This window comes from Poecile atricapillus, chromosome 2, assembly GCF_030490865.1.
Source record: "Poecile atricapillus isolate bPoeAtr1 chromosome 2, bPoeAtr1.hap1, whole genome shotgun sequence".
Classification (NCBI taxonomy): domain Eukaryota; kingdom Metazoa; phylum Chordata; class Aves; order Passeriformes; family Paridae; genus Poecile; species Poecile atricapillus.
The window spans coordinates 27,136,475-27,151,152 of NC_081250.1; the positions used below are offsets into that span (position 1 = coordinate 27,136,475).

Genomic DNA, 14,678 nt, shown 5'->3' on the forward strand with positions numbered 1-14,678 from the left:
GAGAGAGAGAGAGAGAAAGATAGAAAGATGATAGAAAGAGAGCGAGAGAAAGAGAAAGAGAAAGAGAGAGAGAGAGAAAGAGAGAGAAAGAGAAAGAGAGAGAAAGAGAGAGAGAGAGAAAGAGAGAGAAAGGGGAGGGAGGGAGGGAGGGAGGGAGGGAGGGAGGGAGGGAGGGAGGGAGGGAGGGAGGGAGGGAGGGAGGGAGGGAGGGAGGGAGGGAGGGAGGGAGGGAGGGAGGGAGGGAGGGAGGGAGGGAGGGAAGCTTGGCAAATAAGGGTGACTATTGTCCACTACAATTAACATAGGACAGTATATCCCTAAAAGAAAAAGGAGGAAGTGTCCCCTCAGGGTAATGACTCCTAGAATAATTAAACTTAGAAGACTTATAAATTTTGTGTATTTTTAGGAGCAAGTATGCTGTAATGGGTGGACAAGTAACATTCAATTAATTGCCTTTTTTTTCTAGTCTATCTGTATTTAAAGATTTAAATAGCTTAAGAACTTGTTAAATATATTTAAAATATGCATTGAAGTGCCTTTATTAAGAAAGACATGAGCCTATGCTTTCGTCAGCTGTGCATAAATGGAATAAATTTGTCTCACCCAAGAACTGGGTTTACTTCCTGGATACTGGTCTTAATGTCCAGAGAATCTGTATTTGAAGAGATGAAATCCAAACGAACAGCCAGCTACCAAGTTCTAAAACACACTTCCCCTTTTTACACAACGTACTTTTAAAACTGAAGTATTGCAACAGAATGTTCTATTTGGATCTAGACAGGAACCATTCCCCAAGGACAGCTACAGGCTTTGCCCACCTCTGTAATCGTGTCTCTCATAACACACATTTTCTTATTCAGACTTCATGAGAGCCTTTCAAACAAACAAAACCTGTGAGTGAATCCACTGGTTCAGTATATAATAAAAGGATAATTTGAACTGCTACCAAATAAACGACATCATTTCACCTGCAAGGTTTTTCCATATAAAATATGAAGTCTTTGCAAGTATCTGTTATTTTGTAATTACCACAGAATAGTCTTTCTTCTCCAAGTTCTTGCTGCTTGATTTGACTTTATTACTTGTAATAGTTGTTATAGTTATCTACATTCTTGGAGTCAACTTTAAGCAGAGTATCAAGAAAAGAACAGCTGTACTCTGTCAGATAATCCAGAATTAATACCCCTTATCCAAGGAAGTGCCAGATGTTCACAGTAAAGCACAACGAACCTACCACAAGTTACAGACTTGCAAAGATATTTTCTTTTAGTCTCAGCAAGACTCAGCCAAGTACTAAAGTGTAAGATTTTGCCCTTTCTAAAAGGTGTTTTTGTTCTTACATGAATAGCTAATTATTTTCCAAAACCTGTACCCTCTTCTGCTATGTGCTTCCCTTCTTTAAAACTGGGATTCACGGGAAATCTTGAGAATGTTTGTGGAATTTTGTTTCTTAAATACTAAATGTTGTCTTTCTGTTATTAAAAAAACGTGTTTAACTTGAAGAGAAACAAGAAAGAAAAGAAACAAAATCTTTTGGGGAGCTCAGCCTGTTTTCTTCCCTTCCCTCCAGCAGCATATGGCAACATCTGCTCCCTCCCTGATGGATAATGACTCGTTGGCATTGACTTTTCTGCAACCAAAACATCTTAAAGTGGCAAGTAAATAAATTTAGATGCAATCAAAAAATATATATATATATGCACACATATAAATGCTTTCAAATTCTTGAAGTTTGGTGTAACTGCATAAGCATGCAGTTCTTCTGAGATCAACACACTGAGCATAAAGCCCATCACAACAACTTTGCTTTCTTGTTGAGGAAACATGAATTGGCTTTTGCTTATTGACAAATCATACAGCAGAAACTGTTAATAGGAGAATACTGTCATTTTGCAAAGTGAAAGAGCACACAGTTCCAAGTTTTAAACATTTATTATGCCTCATCAAAACAGTTTTAAACACATAATCTAGTGCTGTGTGAGGCAAATTTTATTGTTTCCTGGATGATTAAGCATGACACTTGTGCGGATGGCTTCCGGAAGACCTTTCTGTGCAGCTTATGGACATGAGGGTGTTCTTAGAAGTCAGGACGGTCCTTTTTGAGTCTACTGTAGTCCATATTAACCGAGTACAACTAGGAAAGAGAAGGGAAAAAATATTAATTAAGAAGCTTGACTACACATTTTCCCTGGTATTTACTAAAAATATGCATCATTGAACTCATGTCAGGAAACTGAAATAGTATTTTGAGTCTGTGAACTGGGCACTAATAAATAAATAAAAACTTTTGATAAACCGTAACTTTTTAATATTAATTCTACACCCAGTATTAAAAGCTCTGCATTTAAAATGAGGCAATGGTTGTGTCTTCCACTGGAGAAAACCCACAATGTCTCTTCTTAATCCCCAGAATTAGAAGTCCATTCAGAGGAACTTTTTACAGTACTGCTGAGTTTATCCATTTTGCTCAAAATCTATGGCTCCTGTATAAGGCAGCAAAAGCTTGGTAAAAGCTAGCTTGCCAAGTGGCACAAAGCACAGTGTCTGTGGACAGACAGACACAAAGGTGTGCCACTTTTAAAGCAGTGCTACAAAATCCAAGTTTGGTTTACATAGCTGAATCTAGAATAGCAAAGGATGACAAGGAGGAATTAAGGTCAGAAGAGATCCTCTCACATGCTCAGTTTATACTATTATAATTGGATCCTGTTACAAGCAATCCAGAACAACCCAAACAGTGCCTGAGGACAATGAGTTTACAGACTAACTGCATAATTTGGCATCCCAGCCTGACTTGACATCAAGCATCTGATGGTACAGTTTTTCTTAAAAAAAAAAAACAGATGAAAACCATGTAATCATTAGACTGATTATTTTTAGTTATACCAAATTTTTTCATTTTTTTAAACTTTCTTATCAAAAACACAACAGCCTACAGCACATTCAAATTACAGCTTTCTGTGCAACTCCTACAGTAATGCTCACGTCTTCAACTCCTTTCTTTGGAAAAAGACTGGGGAAATTAATATGACAAAGAAAATTTACAATAGAAAAAAAAAATCGCATCAAAAGCTAAAACTTGTATAACAAGAACTTTTTACTAAAGAGTCATCCTCAAATTAGAGTGTATGTTCTTTTCACTTCCCACAGGGCAGATTTGGAAAAAAATGTCCCCGATGATACTCACACCCAAATATGGCAAACTGTGAGGCTGTGTTTGCATGTTAAGGCAGAAGGGGAATGCAACACAAGTCATGCACTCTTTAAAAGAATTTGTGCTGTGCAATATGCAGAGTTTAGATATTTACAAACCAGCAACATTCCATAATCGGCAATGAAAACAAAAAATGAAATGTTCTTCTTGTTCTTTAAGGGAACTGCAACCTGTTTTGTTTTGGAAGTGTGGGGTTTTTCTACTTATTTCAATGACTGGAATAGTAGCATACGGTACCAAACAAGACACTAGCTTTGAAAACACAGAAGGTTTGCTTTTTTTGTAGCTTGAAAATAATCTTAAAATATTTTTAACAGCATCTACTAACATAGCACTTCTGTAAAGCATGATTAAAACATGATTCATGTCCAGAGATGGGCAATGAAGCTGGTGAAGGGGACAGACAGTAAGTCAGATGAGGAGTGTCTGAGGGAGCTGTCGCTGTTCAGCCTGGAGAACAGGAAGCTCAGGAGAGGCTGTCACTCTCTACAACTCCCTGAAAAGAGGGTGTAGCCTGGTTGAGGGGTTCTCTCCTCCCAGGCAACCAGCAACAGGATGAGAGGACACAACCTGAAGCTGCATCAAGGGAGATTCAGCTTGGACATCAGGAAGAATTTCTTTACTGGAAGGATTGTCGTACATTGAAACAGATTGCCCTGGGTGGGGGTGGAGTCACCATCTCTGAAGTATGGAAGAAATGAGTGGACATGGTACTTAGTGATGTGGTCTAGTTGACAACATGGTGCTCAGTCAAAAGTTGAACTCAATAATCTTGGAGATCTTTTCCAACATAAATGATTCTATGATTTTATTATTTCCATAAACTACCAAATGTTTTACACATCTTTGCATGCCTCCTCATTAGTTCAATGAAATTAGTTTAATATTAGCTAAAGAACATTTCTATTGCATCCAGTTACTTACAAGACTTTTGTTTTCAAAAAATCAACTGCAGACCTGAACTCATGGTTATGTTAAACACTGATATTTTCGTGCAGTGCTTCTCATGAGTAAAGAGTAAAGGCCAACAGCTTAGAGCTTAAAAAAAAAATAGTAGTTCAGATCTTCTGGAGTTTTGTCCTTCTCCCTGTACTTTATTTCTGAGTATTCTGAGGCAGTAAATTCTTCCTCTCACTTACAGCCACAATAAATACGACTGCTTTCATACAGACTCCTTTCACCCTATCATCAACCATTATTATGAGAGTTTTAAACCTCAAACTCAGCCACCTCTGCTCAGAGTTCTAGAGGAAAACAAATGCTGCACAAAAGGAATACATCATTCAGCCAACTACTTTCCCATATAATCAAACATCCTAAAGCAGTAGGCTACACCTCTAATATGAGGCTTCGTAAAATTCTGTATTTCTCATTTTACCTTGTACTGGTCACTGGGAGACATTTTGTTCCAAGGTTCTGGGTTATTTTTCTTGTCCCAGCTATTGAAAGAAATGCAAGATGTGAGAGAATATTAACACTATCTTCAAAATTTAAAAGAAAAAAAAAATCTTATATGTACTGTGGTAATTAGGTCATGGAATCACCCATCCAAGCAAATTTCCACAGAAAAAGGCAATGTCCTTTGTCAGCAGTCTCTAAATACCACGGTAAACAGAGAGATCTCCAAATCAAGGAAGCCACCACACACTTAATGTCAGATGATACTGGATCAAGACATTAAGGCCTCCAGGAACATAAAAACCAAGGCAGTGGAGTGCAACATATGCAGCAAGAGGATTGGCACTGGGATTACTGAATACATACCTGACGTCAGGGTTGAACATCGCCAAACGCATGAGATACAGGCTTGCACCTACACCGCCAGATCCAATGATCACAAACAGAGGGATCAACTGGAGTAACAACACAAAAAAAGTTAAGTATCATCCTACAATACAGAAAAATAGTATTGATACATAGCACTTCTGACTGCAGCTATAGCAAGTCAAAGAACAAATCTTAAAAGTCAAAAAACAAATCTTAGACTTTGAGCCACAAATATGCGGCCCTCTAAACCCCTGGCTAAGCTCCCTGTTTGGGGGATATCCCTGGGGTCATTGAGGAACCAGCAGCTATGAAGAAGCAGGTATGAAAATAAAACATCCAGAGAAACCAAAACCAAACCAAATATTCCGTCACGTCGCGTTTCTGAGACAGACAATCGTCCTTTTACTGCCAAAAAAAGCCCCTACCGTCTATACTCGGACAACAAAACCAAAAACATGAGAGTGGGGGCGTGGGGGCAAATTGATGGGCAAGAACAACGGAAGGGCCACTTCGATCCTTGCAGCACAAGCAAGGCCGCAGAAATCGGAAGATAAAGGGGACGTGGCCGTGTCTGCTCGACCAGCTCCGGGCGGTCCAGGGGCCCGGCATGCACAGGAATGACACAAGAAATGGATGGGCGAGGAGAAGGCTAGCGGCGCGGCCGGGGGCACCGAGCGGCGGCAGAGAAGGGCGAGAGCGCGGCGGGGCCGGGTACTCGGGCTCAGGTACTCACGGCCGGATGCTTCTTCGCGTGGGTGAGGATAACGCGTAGCACCATGGCGGTGGTGCCGGGGTGGCGGCGGTTCGGCGCGTGCGGGAGAAGATCTCGCTCTCTGCAGCCTCCGCAGCGCTGCCTCCCCCTTCAACAACGGAGCCCCAATGTCACCGAGGCCCCCGCCGCGGCAGGTGCCGCCGCCGCAGCCCGGATGTAGCAGCTCTGGCGTTCGCCTGCTCGCCCTCCGCCGCCCCGCGCCGCCCCGCCGCGCCGCCGCGCCGCCCCGCGCCCGCCCCGCCGCGCTCCCCGGCCCGCGCGGGCCCCGCGGCAGAGCGGCCCCGTCCCGCGGCAGCGCAGGCAGCGCGGGCGGCAGCAGGCACCGGCACGGGCACCCCGGGGCAGCCGGGCAGCGCCGCCCCTCCCCGCCCGCTGCCGTGTGGGCAGCGCCTGCGCCCGGGCTGCCCGCGGCGGGCAAGGCCCGGGAGCCGCGGCCGTACGGCCCAGAGGGCCGCCAGGCTGCCGGCACCCTCACACAACCGACCAGGCTGGAAGGGACCTCAGTGGGTTATCTGGTCCAAACTCCCTGCCAGGCAGGGTCATCCTAGAGCACGTGGCACCAGATTGCATCTCGATGGTTCTGGAATATCTCTAGCGAGAAAGACTCCACAACCTCTCTGGACAATCTGTTCCAGAGTGTGGTCAGCTGCACAGTAAAGAACTTTTCTGTGGAATTTCCTGTGCATCAGTTTTTGCCCGTTGCTTTACATCCCATAGCTTGGCACTTCAAGGAGAGCCTGGCTCCATCCCCTTGACATCCCTTATAGATAGCAATAAAGTTCCCTTTCAGTCGTTCCCTTTCGAGGCTGAACAGGCCCAGCTCTCCCAACGTTTCTTCTTCAGAGAGATACTCCCTTAATTGTTCTCGTTAATTCTCCACAGGACCCGTTCCGGGAGCTACCTGTCTTGTACTGAGGAGCCTGAGCTGGACGCAGCAGTCCAGGTGCAGCCCTCACCAGGCCAGAGCAGAGGGGCAGGATCATCTTCCTCAACCTGTTGGCAATGGTTTTCCTAACGCACCCCAGGATACCGCTAGTCTGCTTGGCTGCATGGGCATGGTGCTGGCTCATGGACATCTTGTTGTCCACCAGGACTTTCCTGGCACTGCCCTCACACCGCCCAAGAGCTGCTGGCACCGAGACATGGGGCAGAGCCCAGCACTGCCTGCTCCCCGTGCCGTCAGGTAGCGGGGAAGGTGTGTGGCAGTGGTGGTACATGCACACCATGTCTGCCTCTCAGCTGGGCTCCCTTCACAGGGCAGGTCTGAGCGCTCACCAACCTGTGTTAGAACTCAAGGGGGTGGTTTAAAGGTGAGGCAAAAGAGTTAGAGTTTCATTGTCCTGAAAGCGACACAAGGAATGAAATTCAGCATAGAACTGCCAGCTCAATTATTTTGCTACAGTCAAGTTGGCAAAAGGTGGGTGAATACAGGGGCTTGAGACAGCCCTCTGATTTTCAAAAGTGGTTTATAATGATATATTACATGTAAGTGATTTTCCCTGTCTTCTCCACCTGGAGCACTGTGTCCAGCTTTGGGGTCTCCATTACAAGATAGACATGGACCTGCTGGAGCAAACCCAGAGGCCACAAAAGTGATCAGAGGGGTGGAGGAAAGGCTGAGAGTTGGGGTTGTTCAGCCTAGAAAAGTGTTATGGGGTGACCCATTTGCAGCCTTCTATTACATGAAGGGAACCTACAAGAAAGCAGGAAAGGGACTTTTTACAAGGACATGTAGGGATAGGACACGAGACAACAGCTCTAAACTTACAGAGGGTAAGAAGAAATTATCTACTTAGCGGGTAGTGAAGTGCTGGAAGCTTGTCCAGAGAAGCTGTAGATGCCCCATCCCTGAAAGTGTTCAAGGCCTGGTTGAATGGGGTTTTGAGCAACCTGGTCTAATGGAAGGTAGCCCTGCCCATGGCAAGAGGTTGGGTCTAAATGACCTTTGAGGTCCCTTCCAACCTGATCTATTCTATGATTCTATTTTATTTGGTCAAGGTTGCTTTAATTATTTAAATATGACTTGAATTTAATTATTTTTTCTTGTTACATAATTTTAAATAAGGAACATGGCTATTTATTGTATGGTACTATGTCCAAGAGATGTCCTATTTTTTCTCCATTACTATATATCTTATACAGAATTGGGAACCTAATGCCTATCTTTGGATAGTATCACCAGCCACTCTGAGGTGTGATTTTTTATTTCACAAAAGGTAGCCCAAAAAGTAAATTTGTCCCTAGGCATTAAAAAATTAATTATTAGGTAAAAGGATTGTTATCATGCTACTAACTTAAGACAGAAGTAGTCCTTTTCTTAGATTAGAAGCAAAAGAACTTTGTATGAATGCTCTTAATTTCTGTAGCTGTATAACAAAGTAAAGTTCTTCAGTAAAAGATAACAGAGTGGCAGAGAATAAATGTATTGAAGCAAATGTATGTCTTCTATTTCACTCCCTAGTTCTACAGACTGGCTTCTGCTTATTTTCAACCATTGTCTCAAATTGTCTTTGTTATGATAAAGTCTAAAAAAAAAAAATCATATTCCTTGCCTATAATTCAAAAAGATTTATTTTTTTTTTTTTTCAGCTTGCCAGAGCCAATTTAACCTGGATAACCGCTAAGTTCAGTAACTTGTACAGAAGTATTTCACAAGTCATTGGGTGGCACAAGAAAAAAATAGTTATAACAATGCTTTTTTTGGAGCAATTCAATCCTATTGCTTGTCTCCTTCATTTGTTTCAGAGTTGATAAACAGAAAAAAAGCATAGTTAGTGTGCTCCAGGAGTCTATTTAAGTACTCATTATGTCATGAAGACATTTTCCATTTTTTTTTTTTTTATTGAAAGAATAATTTGCCTATGTTAAAACTATGAAAAATAATACCATTGCTCTGTGAAAGAGAAATACATGAAACCTCTAAGAGTAACTTGGAAGGTTACAGTGCTCATCTTCTGGTAGAGTAGTTGAACTTTTCACCATACTTGGATTGCAGGAGATGCCAGTTGCTTAAGCAGCTGCAGGAAAACCAGGGAGCAACCAAAGGGTAGATGGATAGCCAGAAGCCATGTGGGGCTCTCCTTGAGTCTGCTCAGACTGAAACAGTCTGCTTCCTTATGGACAGGCAACATAACGACTTAGTGAAAAAAATTGGAGACTACACTGCTAAGGGAAGATCATAAGAGGTACATGATTTCCACTAGGTTATATCCTGAGCACATTTTTTTAGGAAAGACATCATGAGTTTTCACGCTTCTCAGTATAATTTTTTTTTTCACAATGATGTATAGATTTTGATGTCATCTTATGCTTTTATGAATTTAAAGAGGGGTAGTACCTGATCAATTTGCAGAATTCGTCATGCATTTCATGGGCTTTCATAAATTTTTTGTCATTTTGTACATCAGCTTTTATTGCCTGGACCTGTATGGCTCAGCTGTTTTGCTGTTCATATACACGCCTTATTATTTATAACACTTAGAATTTTGTGTATGGGAATGAATTTTGCAGACATAAAAAAAAATTAAAGTTTGAAAATAATCAGATAAAGATTTTTTCATTCTAATTTTGAAAACTGTGAGTTAATATTTTTAAATTTCACACGATGGAGCATTGCTAAAAATGCAACCCCTCACTTGCGTCACTTGGCAAAATTCTGAGTATAAACTCAAGGCACCTCATGGCACCTTGATGATGTATCCATGGTTCTGAGGAACACCTACTTAGCTGCTAAGTTTGAGTGCTTGTACTGTGCTATAATTATATAAATTATATGGGAAATGCTGTCAATATATTGCCCATACTTGAAGACTTAACAATTTTCTGTAACTTATCAACCCATTCCCAGAAAGACAGTGAACACTGGATAAAGGTAGATAATTTTTCCACTCTCTTTTCTGTCACTTAGCTACTCAAGCTGAAAGTAAACACATTTATTCCCTCTTAAGGTTTAGTGCCTTTGTGTTCACACCTGACAATTAAATTTATGATCCTTTAGTTAGACATGTCACTTCCTTTAATATGAGTAAAGTTATTTTTGTGTAGGTTTCTGCTTTTTAAATAAGTGAATGCATAAATCCTTCAGGTATTTTGGCAAGATTTTGTGATGAACTAGTTCATTAAGAACTAAGGGCTAGACTTTCAGTAGTGCTCAGCACTGCTGAAAAATCAAGTCCTCAGGTTATTCTGGTGCTTTGTCATTTATTTTTTCCTCTTGTTTTTTGTTCTCCTGTACAGCTTCACCTCGTGGCTTCTGTCTCTCACTGTCCGTCTTTGATTGTTACTGTACCTTGTTCCTGTCCTTAGGCTCATTTGAGCTTTTGATCTCAGAAACTTTTCTTCTATTCCAGATGCTTTGTTTCAGGTTTTGGTGGCCTTCCTGTTTCTAAAGTCTTTATTCCTCAAACCTTACCTGTCAATATGAATTGATTCATAGAAATCTGCAGATCTCTAATCTTTTCAACATCAGGTATGGTATGCCATACTTTTTTCTTATTTAAAACAACTAATTTTAGCCAAAAATATAATCAGATCTGATCTCATGAAGAACAAGAATCAGAAGTCATAATAAAGTCAGGTTTTTGAAGAATTGCACTCTTAAGGTTTGACAAAGTCAGTTCATAAAAAAAAAAAAAAAAGAGACAGACAAAATTATAGTAAATTTGAAGTTACATATTTTACTTGGAGGAAAATAGGAAGGAAAGATTAGTAGATTTGGAGATGTACCAACTGGTCACTGATCCAGAAACTAAACACATTGTAAATTGTCCTGTAGCATCAGGACATTTCTCTGTTAATCCAAACAGTGTATAAACTGAGGATTTTCTGTTGGTCTCACCAGATTTGGGAAAAAGGCAAGGGCTTTTAAAAACAGTTCTTAGCAGAGAAACGGACTTATAGGATAGCAAAATATATTCAAAAACCTTGAAAAAATATGTAAAAATGTAAAGCATATTTGTTGCATTACCTGCAACAAATACACAGGGATTTTTTGTGATTTTATTTTATTTTACTGTTTTTATTTTATTTCTACTGTCTGTTCTCTCTGTTTCCCTCTGTCCTTGTATTCCTTTCTCTGCACTTAGCAGGGGGCAACGGCAGAACAGGATATATGTGTGCAGACCTCTGCCAAGTCCATTGGAGTAGTTCGCTCATGTCTTCCTTAACATCTGACTTATATTTGGTTCTAACTGTGAAATGGAGTGGCTGCATATTCTATTCTTGTATCACTGGTCTAATGGACTTAAGGAGACATGGGGGACACAAGGTGGATGGATAGGGGCACTAACATTTCAATATAGCAGCTTGTGATAAAATCTGCCATTGTGTAAACATTGCAATTGTTCTGCAAAAAAAAAAAAGCCTTAAGAATTTCATAATGATAGAGTTAGTTAAGCCAAATGCTATGCTTATAGAGAAAAAAAGTAGAAAAAAAGATTAGAAACCAGTTTTGTTTTGTTTTTTAAACTGCAATAAAAATATGTCTAGCATTTAAGAAACTATGGTGAAAAGATGTAAACTACTGGAAATTTGAAATCTAACAGCACAAGGGGTATAACAAAGAAGAAATTAAAAATTAATTGTGCTGAGACATATAGTATGGAAATATTCTACTTCTCATTTATTTCTGTCAAAAATATGCATTGAGAAAGGTTTCTGTCTCTGTATATCCATTAAAAGTGCACAATAAAGGACAGAGCAAAAGCGTAACAGCCAAGAATCAAGTGCTTAAAATGAAATTAATTGTGGTCCCCCTCCCTGCTTACTTTCTGGGTTCAAAATAGTAAATAAAAACAGCTGTTGTTTATATTTAAAATATAGTTTGTTTTAAGTTATATAATCTGCCAAAACTTAGGATGCAGAAATTCAGGCCCCACACAGCTTTCACCCAACTGGATGGCTTTAATCTGACCAGAAGACCGCAAGGAATGATCCCCTTAAAAACTACACTGATCCAGTGCCCTTTTACAGATAATCTCTTTCAAGGGATTGCATCCGTAGGTGATATTTCCCTGTAGGGTGCTCTTGTGTTTGATTTTAAAAGCTATCTGAACTCCATAAATAAAAATTTAATGGATCAATAGAAATTCAAAATCTTCACTAATAATGCAAGTGGGACTGGTACCTGAAACTGTTTTGAACTTGATGCTGCTTCAACTATTCAGCAACAACTTACTGGAGACAAATTAAAGGTGCTCTGTTTCTAATGCCTGTAATTGTCTCAAGGCTTTTGATCTTTCATCTTTATTAATACAGGAGGTTAAAGTATGCTTTTTAGTTTCTACTGTGGAGTAAGGAGAAACATGCTTGAATAATAGCTCAGAACCATTCTGTGTAATTTCTTTTACATACACTGGAGAAGAAATTGATAGTTCTTATGAGTCCTCTGCTCTGATGTTCAAAATTTAAGTTAGCCTTTCACACACACACATAAAAAATATAATTGACTGTGCAACAGGAATGATACATGAGATCTCACGTTCACTAAAAAGAACAATACAGTAATAACAAAGAAACGTGAAAACTGTGCGCATTTATAAGGTATAGTCTAATTGCTGTGGCACCATCTGCAAAACCTATGCCAACAAAGGATTATGCAGTTAGAAAAGTATAAATAGATTTTTGTATTCTAATTGATTTTTCTGTATTTTTAATGCCATGGAGAAAGCCTGTATTTTAAAGGAACCACAATTTGTAAAAAGAATAAGGCTTCCAAATCAACAGTTTCAATAAGCCAAAAGTTGTTCTCATTTACGACAGTGATAGAGCCTTGGGAGTACAGGATGAGACATAATTCTGATCAAGCTATTTTCCCCAAACCTAGGCTGGAGAAAAATCTCATCTGTCTTCCACTAACAAGAGCTGTATGCTTTTGTTTTCTTTATGGAAAGGGTAACAAGGGATTCTTGCGATTTATGAACAGGAAAAATACTGGTTTTTTGGAAATAAGGATGTTATTCATGTACATTATTTGCTTCTCTTATCTGTTGTAGTATTTAGAAGAAAGTTACTATTTCCAAAGTAGAAAGGATTACTGAATAGAAATTGCAAAAGAATGTTTTTCAGGTAGTTGAGAAACTAAACAGTATGTTTTATGCATCACAGCAAGAAGAGATACATTCCAACTGCTAATACCAGATGACAGAATTATTATTGATTACTTTAAGAGACTTTGGATCATGTTGCAGATCCTGGCACTGCTGGCTAACATAGAGCCATCTGAAAAGGATGGGTGTGGAGTGTGTTTTGCACGTGTTTCAGTGAATGACAATGCACTTAGGGTAATACATTCCATAGAAGTCTAGAAATGCAAAGTTAGAAGTTTAGTTTAAGAAAGTCTTGCTTCTGAAATCAGTAGAAAGATATGGGTGGTTCCCAGAGGCAATCTAAGCTAGAGCTAAAATAAATCACTCTTTCAGAATGTCATATTTGGCCTTTGCCAAAGTCACTGGAGATAAAAGCTGATGCACAGGGATAGACTTCAGTTGCATTTGAGAAGGTGTTTCTGCGTAAATCTCATGCTTACATTACCCTTCAGAGAAAAACCAAGGTATCTGCAGTATCCTGATATGAACCTGGGGAGACTTGGAGTGCTTGTGCAGAACATCTAATAATATCTGTTTCTGGCTATTTTCACATGGTTCATGCAGTGCAAAAACGTTCATTTTGGGGTTCCTTCTATGAGGGCTATGACATCAGACACTGCAATGGCTGATGAGTTTTGTAAGTGGCCTGATTTTACAGACTGTGGCATATAACTGGGGATAAGCAATTGGTATGCTAGCAATAGTTTAAACCTTTTTGTGGCATTGCCAGATGAAGTATAATTTGGATATAAGCAAAATTGGTGTGGGAGGGCAGTGACAGGTTCTTGTAAAGAAACTCTAAGCCATTGTCCTTTTTCAGTATCGCAAATTGTCATATTTTTTTTTAATTGTTAGTACTTTATGCAGATAATTTGTAGCATAGTGTCTCCTTTCTGGGTAAATAATAAATAAATATGCTGTACTCTCTATTTGAGAGAAGGGAGATGGACCATGTTTCAGCCTGGATGCAGCTTAAAGTGCAGCATCCACACATTTTGAAGAATGACATTTTTTCTCTATGCTTTTGTCTAGATTAGTACAAAACTCAATGTTCTGATCTTAAGGATACAAAGTATCCCAATATTTCTCCTTAATAAATCACAAAAGCTTTATTAAAAAGTGCATGAAAGTATTTGTTCTGGTTATTCTTGAGTTTTGCTTACTCTTTTTTGAAACTTCTACTTGGTTAAAAGTTGTGTGATATACCACTTATCGAGAAATAGTATTCTCATGCTATCCTTTCTTTAAATACAGATTCATTTCAATGTAGGGAATTGTATTTATTATTATATTTATGGGAAAAGGATAATAACGTGCTTTAATGTGGGACTGAGCTCATCCTTTTCCTTTGAATAATGTATACAGCATATCTGTAGGATTCACATTGTGTGATTGCATGAAATATATAACTGTAATCAGACTTCTGAGCAGGAATTTATTTTATTTGAACAGCAGATTCCTGACTGAAATGAAAATTATGTGGAGGGGAAAACTACAGCATGTCTTGATATTTCTTCTTAAATATACTAAGACATAATTTTTCTTTGAGAACTGGCAGAACATAAGAGCATATTTAATTAAAAAGGAGCTTCATAGCATACTTTCCTTTTTTTTTTTTTTTTTTTTTTCTGTGAAAGGCTGTTTTCTCCTTACATTACATAAGAAATTAGATTAAAGACAACAGAATGTTTTGTTTGTTTACTTGCTGGTTTCAGAACATATGTGGTCCAAAACAGTTGACTCCTGTCTTTTTCTAACCTATTTGTCTGACAAACTTACAATCTTGTATACTTTGAGATGTTACTCCATTGATGCTGTCTTTGCCCATCTGTTTTTCCAT

General features: G+C 39.5%; 1 protein-coding gene across 1 annotated transcript; it reads right to left on the reverse strand.

Annotated features, from left to right (window-relative positions):
- Positions 1-1,913: 1,913 nt before the first annotated feature.
- NDUFA4 (NDUFA4 mitochondrial complex associated) lies at positions 1,914-6,126 on the reverse strand. Its single transcript, XM_058833073.1, has 4 exons — positions 5,715-6,126; positions 4,979-5,067; positions 4,593-4,653; positions 1,914-2,134 (listed from the first exon to the last, which is right to left on the reverse strand). Exons 1-4 carry the CDS (start codon positions 5,757-5,759, stop codon positions 2,078-2,080), a joined length of 252 nt encoding a protein of 83 aa, XP_058689056.1. The 5' UTR covers positions 5,760-6,126; the 3' UTR covers positions 1,914-2,077.
- Positions 6,127-14,678: the final 8,552 nt, after the last annotated feature.

What these genes read in the sequence shown, in the direction of transcription:
- NDUFA4 (XM_058833073.1), bottom strand. Translation starts at nt 5,759, where the DNA reads ATGGTGCTACGCGTTATCCTCACCCACGCGAAGAAGCATCCGGCC. An exon ending in ACGCGAAGAAGCATCCGGCC is followed by an intron (nt 5,068 to 5,714) that starts GTGAGTACCTGA and finishes TTGTTACTCCAG; the next exon opens with TTGATCCCTCTGTTTGTGAT. An exon ending in CTCCCAGTGACCAGTACAAG is followed by an intron (nt 2,135 to 4,592) that starts GTAAAATGAGAA and finishes TCTCTTTCCTAG; the next exon opens with TTGTACTCGGTTAATATGGA.